Source organism: Polypterus senegalus, chromosome 16 (assembly GCF_016835505.1).
Source record: "Polypterus senegalus isolate Bchr_013 chromosome 16, ASM1683550v1, whole genome shotgun sequence".
NCBI lineage: Eukaryota > Metazoa > Chordata > Cladistia > Polypteriformes > Polypteridae > Polypterus > Polypterus senegalus.
In genome coordinates this window covers 92,772,501-92,790,657 of record NC_053169.1, presented here as the reverse complement: position 1 = coordinate 92,790,657, position 18,157 = coordinate 92,772,501, and the positions used below count along the sequence as shown (strand labels likewise).

At 41.4% G+C, this 18,157-nt stretch overlaps 1 protein-coding gene across 1 annotated transcript; it reads right to left on the bottom strand.

Moving 5' to 3' along the window:
- Positions 1 to 2,111: 2,111 nt before the first annotated feature.
- On the bottom strand, positions 2,112 to 16,894 carry hivep2a (HIVEP zinc finger 2a). The gene is made up of 4 exons (XM_039737997.1): positions 16,682 to 16,894; positions 16,097 to 16,198; positions 11,515 to 12,437; positions 2,112 to 3,866 (listed from the first exon to the last, which is right to left on the bottom strand). The coding sequence occupies exons 1-4, from the start codon at positions 16,872 to 16,874 to the stop codon at positions 3,030 to 3,032; spliced, it is 2,055 nt and encodes a 684-aa protein (XP_039593931.1). The 5' UTR covers positions 16,875 to 16,894; the 3' UTR covers positions 2,112 to 3,029.
- Between the last annotated feature and the right edge of the window lie 1,263 nt (positions 16,895 to 18,157).

Genomic DNA, 18,157 nt, shown 5'->3' with positions numbered 1-18,157 from the left:
CTCCTGGTGAACCCTGGGTCTTCCTTGGGGTCTCCTCTTAGCTGGTTGTGCCCATAAAACCTCCATAGGGAGGCATCTGTATCAGATGCTTGAACCACCTCGATTAGCTCCTTTTGATGCTAAGGGTCAGCAGCTCTACTCTGTGCCTCTCACAGATGCCTATGCTTCTCATCCTTCCCCTAAGGGTGAGAGATTTATTTTTTACAGCATAATGTTTTATCCACTAGATGGCAGCAGATCACTGTTTCTGAGTGCTGCTTGGACTTAACACTGTACTTGTGAGGAAATACAGCTTAACCTGAGACACACTCGGGCTTAACCATATTTACACAAAATTCAGAGCCTGAAAGATTCTTGAAGCTAACAAGCTGAAGTTTTATAATGACTTACTGTTTAGTGAGCGCCCACTTTTTGATGAGTTACAGTGCACCCTTCACAATTTTCCCTGATTTCCCCCTCTGCTTCACAGTTTAAAATTACAAATCAAACAATTCAGACATTGAGATTAAAGTGCACATTGCACTTTATTTATTTAAAAAGCATCTGTAAAAATGGCAAATTTCCACCTGGGGACGAATAAAGCTCAATCTATAATATAGTGCATTTCATATTTATCTATCTGTCTATCTGTAATATAGTGCTAGATATATATGAAAGGCACTATATTAGAAAGACAGACAGATACATATGAAAGACACTATATTACAGATTGACAGACAGATATAGTGCCTTTCATATTTATCTGTCTATCTGTATTATAGTGCCTTTCATATTTATCCATCTATAATAGTGTCTTTCATATTTATCTATCTGTAATATAGTGCCTTTCATATTTAGCTGTCTGTCTGTGACTAATATAGTGCCTTTCATATCTATCTATAATAGATAAATATTAGAGGCAATATATTATAGACAGACAGCTAAATATGAAAGGCACTATATTATAGATAGATACATATGAAAGGCACTATATTAGACAGACAGACAGCTAAATATGAAAGGCACTATATTACAGATAGACAGACAAATATAGTGCCTTTCATATTTATCTATCTGTAATATAGAGCCTTTCATATTTACCTGTCTGTCTATTTATAATATAGAGCCTTTCATATTTATCTGTAATATAGAGCCTTTCATATTTCTGTCTATCTGTCTGTCTATTTATAATATAGTGTCTTTCATATTTATAATATAGAGCCTTTCATATTTATCTGTCTGTCTATATATAATGAAAGAAGTGAGAAGTCAAGCAAAATGACTCCTTTTATTAGCTAACTAAAAAGATTACAATATGCAAGCTTTCGAGGCAACTCAGGCCCCTTCGTCTTCTTCTTCGTCTTCTTCGATCACATCTTGCCTGAAGAAGGGGCCTGAGTTGCCTCGAAAGCTTGCATATTGTAATCTTTTTAGTTAGCTAATAAAAGGAGTCATTTTGCTTGACTTCTCACTACATTCATAATGGCTAACACGGTACAACACCCTAGTACTAGCACTAGAATTAACAGAATGGAACCTGGCAGCCACTGACCTTCAGCAGGGACAAAGTTGGGGAGGTGAGGGGCCGAGACCGCCGTGCGTTTGTGAAACGCGGTATTCAGACACCTGTAAGGAAGGCAGAGCAAGAGACTGTACAGTCTTATTAAGAAAAGATATGTAACATAGCATGCAAAGTATAGCAGTTTTATTTATTTCTTTTGGTTTTTTCAATTATTTCTTTTTAACCAACAATCCTGCTTTTTTTCTTATGAAGTGTAACAGATTATTCAAACTGGGTTTTACAGATTATTATTATTATTTTCTTTTTTATTATTTCTACTAAACATCACAAAGGTAACCACTGTTTATTGTATTTTTTTTCCTCTTTTGCTTCCTTTACAATTGGTTGTGCTTAGTTGCCTTTTGAATTTTTTTTTTTGTTTTGTTTTGTTTTAAAGACACCGTAATACAGTTAAGTGACTGTCAGGTATTGGTGACATACCATTCATCGAGTAATTCATTAATTACACAGAGCTGAATAGATAATTGGACTTGTACATATTTACATCAGCTGGAATGTATTTCCATACTAGTCGATTAAATCAAGTACATAGAGCGACATGATTCACATGAGATCAAATACCTTTAATATGTCATCACTATTTTAGTAAGCGTTTTGAAAAAAATGCACAACAGCACAGGTTGTCTCACTTAATGCTTAACAGTACTATAATTCTGTTTAAATCACATCTAGCACTTACCTATAGCCAATCCAGAAAACAGGAGACAAAAAAGTTACAAGCATTGAGAACAATCTACTATATGCAGTTTTTCGTCTGCTAATGCATTAGTGGAGAGTAAGATATATTGGTATATATTTCCATTTTTTTTTTTTTTTTTTTTTTTTGAAATAGCAAGTTTACAGTATACAGTCTTTGTTCTAGGCAATAGCAAAAAATCCATGCTTCACATAAAAAAGGCATCCACAACATTAAGAAAAATGTACAATTTATGAAACAGTACAATAAATATTAGTATTATAGAATTGTCGCTGTACACAAAAGCAATTTAATTTCACTCATAGAAAAATATGTTTTAGTGCAACCTCACATATATTGATACTATTTGAACTTCACATCATTCAGACCCAAGTGTCCAAAAAAGAAGGGAAATTACATTTATTACAAAGCAGATACACAAACTCTAAATATTTACAAATTTCCTGCTTAATATGCTTATAAGAATATAAGCAAAAGTAAAGAAAAGGCACAAAACATCTGTACATTTAAAAGTACCAGACTGGACAATAAAATAAGTCCATAAGCAATTTTGGTCAGGCTCATGTATAAGTCAACTTTTTTCTCTGTTTTTTTTTGTTTTGTTTTGTTTTTATTTATTTATTTTTTTGTAATAAGAAAAAAAAAATGTAAAATAGCAAACCAGGTTATCAAAGGCATGCTATACTTTTTAAAACTCTAAGGAAACTATAACAAAAAAATGGTTTGTTTTAAAGACCTCTTTTGTTAAATTTTTGACACTTCCATTTTGTATCAATGTAGTTCACCTTTTTCCAAAACCTCTCGTGCTGGATCTCTTGTGCTTGTTGGCAATTCCCTCGAGCCGAGCTGCCCTGAAAGTCTGTCCTCCGCGCTTCGGCTGTAAAACGTGGAATGACCTAATGCCGTTTTTGCCACACTGAGGTTGTCTTTGTCGACGTGCGAGTCCGATTGGGTGGCTGAAGCGCAGGCCGCCTCGTGACTGGCCTCAGGTCCACTAAAGTGCTGAATGCCAAGCGGTGCACTTTCCAAGGGCTTCTGAGGAGGGTCGGAAGCCTTTGCGGGCTCGTCCCTTCCCGACAGGGCTCCATCTTCCGCAGCGATTCGAAGCGCGATAGCCTTTGTACAAGTCTGTAGGATTTCTTCTTGTTTTTCCTTCTCCATGATTTCAGCCATTTCCTCTTTTGTCTTCAGGCTCTTCTCTTTCTGGGAAAAGCTCAAAGAACTTGGGGAAATCCTTGACGTGGTTATCTGAGAGGAAGCTGCTTTTTCCTGATGACTCGCGGGGTAATCCGAGGCCTTCATGCTGCAGTCCATCATGGGATACGACACTTCACTGGTGCTGGACTCCTCGGATGTACTTTTTTGCAAAGGCAGTCTGGAGGAATGAGCTAAGCCGGTCACAGAAGCGGGGACTGAGTGAACCATCTGAATGCCCCCGATAGGAATCATGGGGAACGGGGCTCGGATTTGCTGCTGTGAATGTAAGGGGAGATGACTGAAGAGATAGCCTTGGTGGCTTCCCGTGGGCAGGGATGAATGAGCAGGTTCATGGCCATTAAGATATTCTGGAGAGTAACACAATGGTGGGACAGAATCCTTCCTTTGCTCCTAAAATTAAGAAAAAGGGAAAGTTATAATCACACTCGTTGATTTTGTACAAACGTTAGAAAGTTTTTCTTCACAATGAGAACCACAGACATACAACTGTGCTGGGGGAAGTGGCAGGGAGTGGGAGGTCAAGAAATAAAATTGTGCATGAAAAGGCATTTGAAGCAGAAACCCTGACGACCATTAAGAAGAACCTGGATAGGATATTGGGACACCTTAGCTACTGGCTAAATAAATGGGTAGGATGGACTAAATGGCCTCCACTCGTTTGCTATCTATCTGTCTATCAAGTGCATTGAAGACTGAAGCCAGGAAGCACTTCTTTATGCAAAGCATTGTGGGGCTCCAGAACAAACAACAAAACGTGACAACCTTCAAGAAAAATCTGGATGAGATATTACAAATGGGGGACAAACAGTCTATCTCCAGTCTCCACTCATCTATCTAGAGGACAATACTGATAACCAAGGAATGAGAATGTGTCTGGGTGCTGAATTGTGCTTATAACTGTGACTGTGGATGAAGTGTGGGAAACTCTTACAAGGAAGAGTTTCAAATGAAAAAAAATCCTCTTCTTTATAGAAAACTTGTGTCCGAGCCTGTGTGTCGGGTGTTTGGGGAGCTGCAGTGCCCTGTCGAGATCGATCTATCAGGTTAAAGATGAAACCAGGAAGCACTTCTTTGCACAATGAATTGTGGGACACTGGAATAAACAACCAAGTCAAGGAGTTGAAGAAGAAACCTTGACAACCTTTAAGAATAATCTGGATGAGATACTGGAACAGCTTAGCTATTAGATAAACAAATGGGCTTGACAGACAGACAGACGAGTGGAGACCATTCAGTCTATTTATCACATTAGCAACTGAAACCAGGAAGCACTTCTTTATGCAAAGCATTGTGAAACTTTGGAACAAACCACGAAATATGAAGTTGAAGAAGAAACCCTGACTACCTTTAAGAAGGATCTGGATGAGATACTGGGACAGCTAAGCTATTAGCTAAACAGAGTACAAATTGAATGAATGATCTCCTCTCATCTATCTATACGACAAGACAGAGTGACTGGGTGCTGCATTGTACTTACAACTGTGACTGTGGCTGAAGTGTGGGAAACTCTTACAAGGAAGAGTTTCAAATGAATAAAAATCCTCTTTGTGGCAAACTTGTGTGCAAGCCTGTGTGTTGGGTGTTTGGGGAGCTGCAGTGCCCCATTGAGGTCACTGTGCCTGTCTGTCAGTCTATCTATCTAGTATACTGAAGACTGAAACCAGGAAGCACTTCTTTACACAGAGTTGTGGGAATCTGGAACAAACTACCAAGATATGGAGTTGAAGCAGAAACCTTGACAACCTTTAAGAAGGAGCTGGATGAGATATTAGGAGAGCTTAGCTATTAGCTGAACAAAGGGGTGACAAATGGACTAAATGAAGATTCTCTGGTCTGATGATTAGCATCATGTCTGAAGGAACTGTTTTTCAGTGGCAGGGACTGGGAGACTGGTCAAGTTTTGGAGCTGCAGGAAGCAAAGATATCTTTAATGAAAATCTGCTCAGACCACTATAGAAATAAAGTTCACCTTCCAACGGGACAATAAGACAAAAGTGGCTTGGGGACAACTTTGGGAATGTCCTTGAGTGGTCTGGCCAGATCCCAAACCTGAACTCAATTATACATCTCTGGAGAGACCTGATAATAGCTGTGTACCGATGATCTTCGTCAAACCTGACAGAGCAGAACGGCAGGTGTGAAAAGCTGTCTGTGTCAGAACCATGGAGACTCCAGGCTGGCATCACTTCAACTGAATGCTGAGTAAAAGATCTCAATATGTGTGATATTAAAGTCTTTCATTTTTAATTAATTGGCAAGAATTTCTAAAATCCTGGTGTTTTTGTAATTTTTGGATTATTAAGTTTTGTATAACGAGGGCAAAAATTAATTTCAATTATATTAGCATAAGGCCTGCAACATAACAAAATGTGGAGGGAAAAAAAACCCGAAGGGGTCGGGACACTTTCTACATCCACAGTAGGCTAGCACTATTAATGTTTGTTGCAAAACTTTTTATGCTATTAAATAGCTTTTTGTTCATTTAGCACATTGGATATGTGTTCATTTAAAGGAATGAACCACCCAACAATGATATATTTTATTTACTATTTCCCCATGTTTATAGTGATAGCTAAGAAAATTTTTTAATCTCAAGTTTTTATGTAGAATGGAAATAATGTTTCTGACACAACTGAGTTCAATAGCGAAAAATCAGCAATTAATATGAAAACGTTCATGAAAAATTCTCAGTTGCGTATATCACATGTTAGAAATCTAGTCGTAGCACAGCTGGTAACCCATTAGGTGACATAGGTGGACAGCTAAGGTGCCGTCATCTGAGGGAAGCCATTTATGAAATTTAAGGAGCACATGGTCCTGATACCGAAGGGGGGCGCCCCCTCTCCCATCCACAGATCGAACGACGGGGAAACGTCCATCAAGCTCCTGGGGACTTCAACCAGCACTGAGTCATAGGCTTACAACGCCCCAAAAAAATGCACTTTGGCTAAAACATCATTCAACAAACTGCTCCCACGTAATCCTCTCGAACGGCTGTGGAGCGCAATCAATTGAAAATAAGATCACCGAATTGTAGACTGAATGCGCTAAACAAACACACACCCCTTACAAATCGTGCTGTTCTCCTACTAGAAGTACTGGGAAGAACTCACACACACAGATACACTCGACAGCTGAACGAATACTCAGTCTGCGGTGATGCCCACTGAACGTATCACGGTTTACAGTTACAGACTGGCATGGTGGGAAGAGCAGCAGAATAAATGACTTTATTTACAATTTGAAATGGCAATGAGAAGCTGCTCTACAACTTATTTTTTCCAATATGCTTTGTTTTGCAAAATATGTTAATTGTACCACAGTAGTGGGCATTTAAAAAAAAAAAAAAGTTGCAATGAATGATTCCTGCTAAAAGGTTTCTATTGGAAAATTGGATGTGGTTGAAAGGTATTTTCCAGCTCATTTTACATAATTATACTTCTTGGAAAGCAGAATTTAATGAGACTCTTAAGTAGTAACTTTCAAGCCACATACGCAGTAAAAAGTAGAAGGCCCGGCTCCTTTCCCAGGGGGCTAATCGGAGAACTCAACAGGCATACATCTGTATGTCACCAAAATGGCACACGAGGAGACTGCAAAACCCCAAGAGTTGTCAACGTCTGTGGGACTTTTGGTATTTCACTGCCATTACTTTGTCTTTCAGTCACTCTGTATATCATCCTGCCTTGTTACCTTATGGTGTTTCGGGCCGGATTCTCTATTTGTGTTCTAAAGAAAATTTAGCAGTTGGTTAATGTGAAATGTATTACAACATAAAATTCTTCAACCTGTTTAATATAGGGGCGGCATGGTGGCGCAGTGGTAGCGCTGGGTTCGCTTCCTGGGGGGTCCTCCCTGCGTGGAGTTTGCATGTTCTCCCCGTGTCTGGATGGGTTTCCTCCCATAGTCCAAAGACATGCAGGTTAGGTGCACTGGCAATTCTAAATTGTCCTTAGTGTGTGTGTGTGTGTGTGTGCCCAGAGGTGGGCTGGCACCTTGCCCGGGGTTTGTTCCTGCCTTGCGCCCTGTGTTGGCTGGGATTGGCTCCACCAGACCCCCGTGACTCTGTTGTTGGGATATAGCGGGTTGGATAATGGATGGATGGATGTTTAATATAACTTATAGTTGGGGTGGGGGGGCACCAACTATCCTGGCAACATCCAGTTCATGGCAGAAACCAAACCTGTATGGTATGTGTGCCAGTCCATTATAAAGCACACTCGCAATCGCACTACGCCAATGTGAAATCATCAAATAACCCTAACCCGGGGGAATGTAGAATCTCCACATGGACAAATTCAAACCATGGATGCTGAATCTGTGAAAGATGGTATGAGAACCCTAATTTATTAACTCCATTCCTGTTCATGCAGTGGATTCAGAAAGAATTCAGATCCCTTCCCTTTTCTTTCACATTTTGCTATGTGGTAGTCTTGTTGGGGCAAACGGGTGGGGACAACTCATTAAAAAGGCTGTAATAAATAGCGGTGAACTCTGCCACTGCAAAGGCCACATCCAGAAGGCTTCTCCCTAAAACACCTACCCCCTAATTCCTCCAGTTTGCGCACTTAAAACCACCCGGGGGGTTTCGGAGAGAAAGGAAAAGAATCTGAAGAAAAGATATGAGAGAAAGCAAAAAAAAGGCTTTACTTGCAGTTACCTATTCAGGGGATCGATACTACAAGGCCTCTGAAGCTCAATGATTAATTTGTACGGCACGTGAGCGCAGCAACCAGAGTAGACAGACAGCCATACACAGACCACCGCAGATACTTGGCTACATGCGTTTAAAAAGCGATTCTGTCTGCTACAATCTGTTTGTTTTTTCTGTCCTTCCTGGCCATCAGACCTTACTTTATATTTTGTTAATTAGGATTGCCTAATTTTTGCATGTTTCTTTCCTTTCTTCATCATTTGTATGAAAACGTGCTCTACAAATAAATGTTGTTGTTGTAAAGGGTCTGAAAACTCATTTCAGTGTGGATATACGACGTGCGAAAGTGCTGTGGCTGATTATCACGCCATGCTGGCATTTCCAATTAGTGTACCGGACAGCCAGGACGTCTCCGTAAGCTAGCAAGGGGGCAATAACTCCCTGAGGACAACAAAGGTCAGGGCTAGCTACAGTGCCACAGGTTTGGAGCATGGAAGCTCAACCTTCTTCTGGGGCCCATGGCATGCTGAGGAATGGCTGAGCCCTCTTCTGTAGGGCTGCCACCCCACCAAATCGTAACCTTTAGATCTTCAAATGAGGGTCTGCTTCGAATTCCAAGAGCTAAACTTAAAATAAGTGGTGAGGCGGCCTTCTGCTGTTAGGCACCTAAAATCTGCAATTGCTTACCGACAGAAATTCGCCAGGCTAATACGGTGGAGCAGACCGATTCTTTAACATGGCTTTCTCATAGCTTCATTTTAGTGGAACTCTGATATTCTGTATATGCATTTCCATCCATCCGTTATCCAACCCGCTATATTCTAACTACAGGGTCACGGGGTTCTGCTGGAGCCAACACAGGGCGCAAGGCAGGAAACAAACCCCGGGCAGGGCGCCAGCCCACCGCAGTGTATAAGCATTTAATTATTTTTTTTTTTTATCATGGCTCCGCAATCCGTACTAACCCCTACTTTCTCTGCTGTTCTTTTTCCGGTTTTCTGTGGTGCCGATCTGCGCCACCACCACCTGATCAAGGCACCATGCAGTTACTACATTGATGGATTGAAGGCCAGAGGTCCACATGACCATCATCATCATCGTCTGATTCTTCTACATGAAGCCTGAAAACCATGAGGACTGATTGAGATCACTGATGTTAGGTAGAATGCCCAGTGCACTGCAAAAACTAGACAAGAAAAAAACTTTACATGGGAGTTGTTTTGCTTTTATTTAACAAAACTATCTGCCAGTGGGATGAGCAAAATTTACTTAACAAGATTTCTTAAAGTAAGCTAAATACAAACGTTTTGATAAGTTAATAATTCTTACAATAGGGAATACAAGATATAATGTCATGATATAAATACTTTCACTTGCTTAGATTTCATTGTTTGCAGTGTGGGCACCGGGTGGTGTCATTGCCTTGGAACCCCTGCAGATTTTGTTTTTGTTATTTTTCTGTCCTCTCTGGCCATCAGACGTTACTTTTGTATATTATTAATTAGGTTTCTCTAATTTTTATATCTTTCTTTTCTTTCTTCATCATTTGTATGAAAATGTGCTCTACAAATAAATGTTGTTGTAAAGGGTCTGAAAACTCATTTCAGTGTGATATTTCAATTTTGTTTTTTATTTTTAATACATTTGCAAAAATTTCTAAAATCCTGTTTGAGTGTCGCCCATTGAAGAGGGGGAAAAAAGAACTTAAAATATATATACATATATAAAATACTTTTTGTATGACTGTTTCAAACGACTTGAAATTTTGCACACTTACTTCCGATGACAATACATGAATCAATAACCAATTTCACTAATTGATCAATAAATGTTATAATCCATGTTAATTAAGAAATGAAATTTTCATATGAAGAATAGTTAAAGATTTCACCAATAGATGGCGCTAGTAATGGATAGAAATATTAAAGAAAGTGTTAAAATATCCATCCATCCATCTATTATCCAAACCGCTATATCCTAACTACAGGGTCACGGGGTTCTGCTGGAGCCAATCCCAGCCAACAGAGGGCACAAGGCAGGAAACAAATCCTGGGCAGGGTGCCAACCCACCGCAGGGCACGGACACACACACACCAAGCACACACTAGGGACAATTTAGGATCGCCATTGCACCTAACCTGCATGTCTTTGGACTGTGGGAGGAAACCCACGCAGACAAGGGGAGAACATGCAAACTCCACGCAGGGAGGACCCAAGAAGTGAATCCAGGTCTCCTAACCGCGAGGCAGCAGCGCTACCTACCGCGCCACCATGCCGCCGTTAAAATACCGATTACAAAATTATACTACAACAAACCCAAGACTAAAAAGTTGAAAATAATATATATGTATAAAAAATACTTTTTAAAGGCCACGCTTATATTAAGTTAAAAAGTGTACTAAAAAGTAAAAAAAAGTCTCTCATACATCACTTGGAAAATAAAAGTATGGGTGCTTTTCATCAATCAACGTTCAAACAAAAAGTCAAGTCAAATTGGGGAGCATGCACTGGTACATTGTGTTGCCCCACCCACTACACAACGAAACAGCTCGGGATCCCGGTTGGCAACCCCCCTGGCAGACACGCGGTCCAGTCCCACCCTCACGAAATGACCCTCCATCTGCCGCAGCCAGGTGTTACGTGGGCGACCCCTTGGCCTGGTCCAGCCACTCTGATCCCCAACAACGAGCCAGATCACCCTCGGGTAATGGTGCCACATGGCCGTAGTGCCGTAACTGACGCTCCCTCACAATGCAGGTCAAGTGCCTCATTCGGGACTCCATGAGCAACACAAAGTCAAACCAACGGTACCCAAGGATTTTCCGGAGAGACACAGTACTGAAGGAGTCCAGTCCGATGTCAAACAAAAAACACTTCTTGAAATCTTAGCAAAAGCGCCCACGCTTTTATTTTACGAGTGATGTATGAGGGACTTATTTTTTACTTTTTAGTACACTTTTTAACTTAATAATCAATAGTTTAACACTTCCTTTAATATTTCTATCTGTTACTAGGCCATCTATGGATGAAATCTTGAACTATTCTTCATATGAAAATTTCATTTCTTAATTAACATGGATTAATTGATCAATTAGTGAAACTGGTTATTGATTCATGTATTGTCATAGGTAGTCGTTTGGACAATCGGGAGTGGGTTAAATATCGATGACAAGATTTGTACCAGACAACAAGCGGGTGAAGTTAAAAGAAATGTGGTAATAATAATAAAATATGACCACAAGGCTGCAACAAAAAGTGAAGGGGTCTGAAGACTTTCTGAACTCACTGTATGTATTTTACATTTTCTTTTTTGTTTTTTCCCGCACTGCCCCAGAATGAAAAATAAAAACAGAATTTATCTGAAGAGGATAAAACAAGCCTTACCAAGTCCAGCTCAAACTGCGTCCTGAGCCTCTGCCCCAGTGGCACCAATTCAGATGATAGATTAGGCCCAGCAGGCCAAGAGCTGCTCTGGTGATGAAAGCCCCTCCGGGGTGATGCTGCTCGTATCATGCCTCTGTGCCTGCTCCGGGGTGACATTTCTCGCCTGCTGGAAATGTCTTTGCCTGAAGACACCACCTTTGCTAAGGACACTGGCGATAAATGCCTTCTTGGAGAAAAGTCTCTTCTGGGTGAAACCTCCCTCTTGAATGAAATATCCCTCTTTGGTGAAAGGTGCCTCAAAGGAGAAGCCTCTCGACGTGGTGACAAGTGGCCTCGGGGGGAAACATCTCGCCTGGGTGACAAGTACCGTCTCAAAGTGGGCGATGGTTCCCTATATGGTGAGGAATCACAGCCTGGAGAGGAAAGCCTGGAGGGTGACAGATCTCTAGAGGAGGAACTGTTTTCCGGAGAAAACAGGTAGTCCTCGTCCATCGAGGTTGGCACGTCTAACCTGTGCTTAAATGGCTCACTGAATGTCCGCTGGAAAAGTCTCTGGTATTCTGTCATTTGGGAATCCTCTCGGGTATCACTGGGTGCCATGAGCTGTGTTATCTGAATACTTGGTAGGGTTACTAAATAGCTGATGACGGAAGGCTTACTAGAGGAGCCCAGAATTTCGGACGTGTTCTGCGTGGGGGATGCAGCAGTTACTGGCAAAGAGGGAAATCTGCATGGCTGAGGGCTTGTGCTTCTGGATCGAGTCTTTGGTGTTGAATCGCCCTCATAGTCCTCATCATCCTCTTCATCGTCGTCATTTTCATCCCCCTCTTCTTCAGCTCCATCCGAGTCTTCGGCATCAGAGAACTGGTGTTCTGTAATAACTTCAGATACTTCCACCTTTTCAGATTCTCTTTGGGTATCATCTAGAGAAACAAAAATGGAGAAGGTTATGTCTGATATTTGTACATCCAAATACGTACTCGATGCATACTTAAAAAAAAAAAAACGTTACTCAATGAACCAAATATATACGATATAGTATTCATTCATCTATAGCAGGGGTTGCCAAGTCCAGTCCTGGAGGACCACCATGGCAGCAGGTTTTCATACTAACCCTTTTCTTAATTAGTGACCTGTTTTTGCTGCTAATTAACTTCCTTTCCATTAATTTTAATTGACTTGTTCTTAAAGACTCAGACCCCTCAATAGTTTCTTTTTCCTTAATTAGCAGCCAAACAATAATAAGATACAAAGTGAGCCAAAACAACTGGTGTCCATCAAACAATATCTGAAAATAAAGAAAGGTAAAGGTCTCGGGAATGTCGATCTGCTCAGGTCACCAAAACATTTTACCAGAAAAGAGAAAATCAGCAATTTCTGAAATGTCTGCTAATGCACCACGAGAGCAGCAACAAGCCATGAAATTAAAGAACGAGTTTAATTAACAGACAAGAATTGGCTCCTAGTTAAGCAACTGGTTGGAGATGGAGACTCTGACTTAGTTGGTCTTCTGTTGGCTCACTCGCTTCACATTTCATTTTTGTTTGGGTGCCATTTAAGGAAAGAAATGAAGCAATTCAGAGGAACGATGAAGAACTTCAGGGTAACAAATCTTTAAAAAAAAGCAATTCAATTAAAATGAATTCACAAGAAGTTAATTAGCAGCACAAACAGGGCATTCATTTAAAAAAAAAAGGTTTAGAATGAAAACCTGCAGCCACGGTGGTCCTCCGGGACCAGACTTGGCGACCCCTGATCTCTCTGCGTCTGTTAGACCCAAAGGTTTAATTCCATCGGGCAGAGTGTGTAATACACTGGTGTTTGGAATTAAAAACGGCGGTTATGGCCGACCACACCAGAAACCCAATATACCATCTGAAAGGAGCCAAACCCTGAAGGTGCTAGTTGGTGGAAGGTCCAGCTTCACTGTAATTAACACTCGTTTCTATTTGGGGTAACAACTTATTTTTAGTATATGTGTGGTTTGAACATAAACGGCAACATTCTCTTGAATTTGTCACTCTAATTATATGGGTCTGCCATGCCTTTGTAATGATTTGTTTTTTTTAATGTACAAATCTTTTCAAATGTATTACTATTTACCAGAAGGAGTAATTTTGCAGGTCTTGCATTTTAAGTACAGGCAGTCCTTGGGTAACATATGAGATAGGGACTGTAGGTTTGAATTTGTATGCAAGTCGGAACAGGTACATTACTTTCATAAATGCTATTGTTGACCGACTGTAACCACGTGCTTTGCCAAGTTGCTCTCTGACCTTTTTATTATTTCTACTTTATTTTCCATGGTGATGGTTTTTCTCTTCTTTACTGTATCATCAGATTTGTGTTTCAGAGACATTGTTGAAGGGTGAAGTCAAAAGGTTAAGATGAGCTCTTCTGCACGGCACTGTCCACGCTATCACAGCAGGAAGGCACCCGTCGTCAAGACGTCTGATGTACTGACGAGAGACAACTTCCTGCTATGTGCGTAACAGTACAAGCAGGCTTGCTATTGATAATGAATGGGGGCGGCGAGGGCCGGTAGACCACCAGCCCACCTCACAGTCACCTGCACTACAGTATGCTGCCTGCAGTGTCCGCCCACCGACAACGAGCATGGTGCGGCCAAAGGCGGGTAGTGAATCGCCCACCACCGCCCCCATTCAACAGGCAGCCACCCGAGGCACACTACAATGCTACTCCCTGCCGCCCCGTTCACCCTCAATGGCCGCCCACTGAGAACGAATAGGGCAGTCATGCGTGGTGGGCAGGCAGTGAAACGCCCCATCTAGCCTCTGTCCAGTCAGGAACAGTAGCTGTGGCGGTGTGATGGGCGGGCAGCGAACTGCCCCTTCAAGCCTCCATCCTGCACACGAGTGGTAGCTGTGGCCCTGGTGACTATGGACCCCGGGTCACTGCTTGCCGGCCACTGAGAATGAATGGGGCGTGGCCCCCAACACCCCATTCATCAACCAGAGCCACCCAAGGCACACTACAATGCTGCCCCCCCGCCGCCCCATTCACCATCAATGGCTTCCGTTCAGCCACAACCCAGTCACCTCTTGCAGCATCACCAGCCGCCCACCGAGAACGAACAGGGCAGCCATTCGAGGGACACTGCAAGGCTGTGTGGTGGGCGGGCAGTGAAACGCACCATCAAGCCTCCGTCCTGTACACGAGTGGTAGCTGTGGCCTTGGTGACTATGGACCCCGGGTCACTGCTTGCCACCCACTGAGAAAGAATGGAGTGCGGCCCCCACCGCCCTATTCATCAACGGGAGCCACCTGAGGGGCACTACACTGCGCGAGCAGCAAAATCGCCTTCGTCCAGCCACCACTTGCAGCGTCACCAGACCGAAGATGACGGAGAGGAAGTTACTGAGGCGCCTGTGTCGCATTCCCCAGACAGATGAAGGGGCAGCTGCGGCCCCGTTTGTAAGTCGGATGTCCGTAACTTGGGGACTACCTGTAATTCATAGCCTTTTAAAAACTATATACACTATAAGTCAAAAGTTTTAGAACACCTAATTTTTTTCAAATTTTATGGGAATGCACACAGTTTAATGTCTTAATGTTTTGTAAAATCAAGGCAGAGAGCAAATAAACAATGGGAAATAAAAAAATAAGTCAAGGAATTATTAAGTGTACAAAATTGCATTCACATTTTGGATTCATCAAAGCAGCCCCCTTTTGCTGATATATAACTGTGGTAATCCTCCGGATTCAGAAATGCCCCATTCTTGTCTAAATCTTTCTATCTTTCTAATATTGTTTCCGCCACCATCTTTGTTTTTCCGACGTTGATGTTGTTATTGCTCTGATTGGATTAAAGGTCATCACCACGCACTTAATGGTTGTCCGAGTTTGTGATATTCTGTATTAGCGTTACAAGGCCCATTTTCTAGTTTGGTGTAGGCGAAAGATCGAACACGTTCTCGGTATCTTTTTCCCTTCTGGTTACCTCCATTATTTCTAGTTTGTCCTTCTTACTCTTGGCAAACATAACATTTGCAGCATTATAATGATTTTTTAAGTGGTGAAAATCTCTGCAGATTCCTTAAATCTGCAAGTTAATTAGTTTATGTAGACTCCCATTTGAATTTAGGTGTAGATTAAACAAAACCAGGAACTGCGCAAGCCTGAACATATGCATCTAATCTAGTAATGAATAATTCATAAGGAGGCAAAATGTTATTTTGTGATACGGGCTTGGGACGGAGGCCTAATATTTCTTGGTTATTATGGGTCCAGGCTCGGCCCCCACAATCAAAGTGTTTCTGTCCTTAATATTTTATTGTAAGGCTGACAATGTATACAAACATGAATTTCGTTTATTATTGCCACTCCCAATGAAGCATAATAGGTAAACCACAATGTTTAGAAAACGGTCCAACCATCTGTGAAAGCCCTGAAATCTCGTTCATACGTTTCCAATTTTAAACAAAAAGGTCAAACCATAATATCTCTGGCTTTCATTATGCTAATTTGTCCTCAAAAACCACACGCTTACTGTTTGCCCTGTGAAGCATCTGTCCCAGTTCAAATATGTCTGTGTTTAACCTGCCCAGTAACGTATGCTTACCGGCTTCGTCGGCGTCCACGTCGTCTACGGATGTCACGGACACTCCTAACTCAAGGCATTTTTTCATATGGGCTTTTGACTTCATATGTTTAGTTAGGTTTCCTAAAATGTAAAATAAAAAGAGGGAAGTAATGATTGATTTCAATTATATGTTTTACTCAGAAAATGTCTAGAATCTAAAAAAGACAGAATTATTTATTCATTTTTTTTCCCCCGTGCACTGACTCATTCTGAAATAATTTCAGCGAGGTTGTTTAATAAATGACAGTCCTCCCCCGAAAATCGAAAAGAAAAAAATCCTAACAGGTCTATTGTAGTCCTCCGCATAATAAACATTTTATGGCTCTAATTACAACTCCTCAAAGTCTGACAATTAGAAAAAGGGCTGCATGGCTCTTAGCGTTAAAGATACATTGACATCGATTGTGTGGGGAAAAAATAACTTCACTGGAAAAATTATGTGTAATTATTATTTATTAGATCATATATATATATATATATATATATATATATATATATATATATATATATATATATAAAAGTCACCCTAAAGTGCCAAAAACGATAACAACCGACAAGGCTTACCTTTTGTTTTGAAGGCAAAATTACAGAATTTGCACACATAAGGACGGACATCTGTATGTGTGCGGATATGTTTTTTCAGCATGCTCGGTTTTTTGCAGCGGATTCCACATTCTTCACAAATATATTTCCCTCTGCCGCGTCCTCTAACGTAAACGTAGTCCTCGTTGGATTTATAGCTAGAAAGGTGAAACATATGGGATCATTAACAGAGGAATTAAAAATTATTTAAATGTTACCAAAACAAAGAGCCATCCATATCGAATGACAGATCAGGTTTGACAGGACTCATAAAAAGGTACCTGTAACATGATTTCATTTAATTTGTATTATTAAGATGTTTATTTTTAAACACAGTGGTGGTTTGCTCCACTGCTTGACAGATCTGACAATGAAATTCGACTCTTGGCTGCTTTGCAGGTCTCCCCTGTGTTCTTTCTCAAACTTGATATGAATGACCATGCAATAAACTACTGTCTTCATCTATAGTACTGTATATTTTGGGTAGGTACAATCTGGCAGAGCCTATATCTTTCCAGACAAATACGTGGTTGAAGAATCCAGAAACTCTTAAGCCTTGCCGGAGACTCCGTCCAAGGGGCACGTTCAACACGTGGTTGAAGAATCTGGAAACTCTCCAACCTGGTGGGAGACTTTCAACACATGGTTGAGGACTCTGGAAACTCTCCAGCCTTGCCGCAGACTTTCAACTTGTGGTTGAAGAATCGGGAAAACTCTCCAACCTGGCCAGTGACTCCAACAAAGGGACACTTTCAACACATGGATGAAGAACCTGGAAACTTTCCAACCTGGCTGGTGACTCCGTCCAAGGGAGAGTTTCAACTCGTGGTTGAGGAATCCAGAAACTCTTCAACCTGGCCAGTGTCTCCGTCCAAGGGACACTTTCAACATGTGGTTAAAAAATCGGGAAACTCTCCAACCTGGCCTGTGACTCTGTTGAAGGGAGACTTTCAACACGTGGTTGAAGAATCGGGGAAACTCTCCAACCTGGCCGGTGACTCCGTCCAAGAGAGACTTTCAACGCGTGGTTGAAGAATCCGAAAAAACGGGACGAGAGAAACAGATCAGTCTTAAGGAAAAGCTGAGATTACTACATACCCTAGTCTTTTCAATCTTTCTATAGGCATGTGAATCCTGGACTTTAACAGTAGAACTTCAGTGAAAAAGTCAAGTGGTGGAGATGAGGTGCTACAGAACTGTTCTGGAGATTTCATACTTCAACTGTGTCATCAACAGTGAGATCTGTTGCATTATCCAACAACAGCCAGACAACTATGAAGATCTCCTCATGATCGTAAAGAAGAGAAACCTCAAGTGGTGTGATCATGCCACAAGATCTGACGGCTTCTCCAAGACAGCCTTGGTAGGCATGGCTCAGAGGAAAAAGTAAAGAGGAAGACATCTCCGTGGACCCAAATGCTGGTAGGCAACCGGCAAATATGGCAATCATACTTCCCT

Excerpts from the sequence above, each read along its gene's own strand:
- hivep2a (XM_039737997.1), bottom strand. The coding sequence starts at position 16,874 with ATGTTTCACCTTTCTAGCTATAAATCCAACGAGGACTACGTTTACGTT. Across the intron at positions 16,199-16,681 it reads TTTTGCCTTCAAAACAAAAG|GAAACCTAACTAAACATATG; the intron begins GTAAGCCTTGTC and ends TTTACATTTTAG. Across the intron at positions 12,438-16,096 it reads CGTGGACGCCGACGAAGCCG|ATGATACCCAAAGAGAATCT; the intron begins GTAAGCATACGT and ends TTGTTTCTCTAG.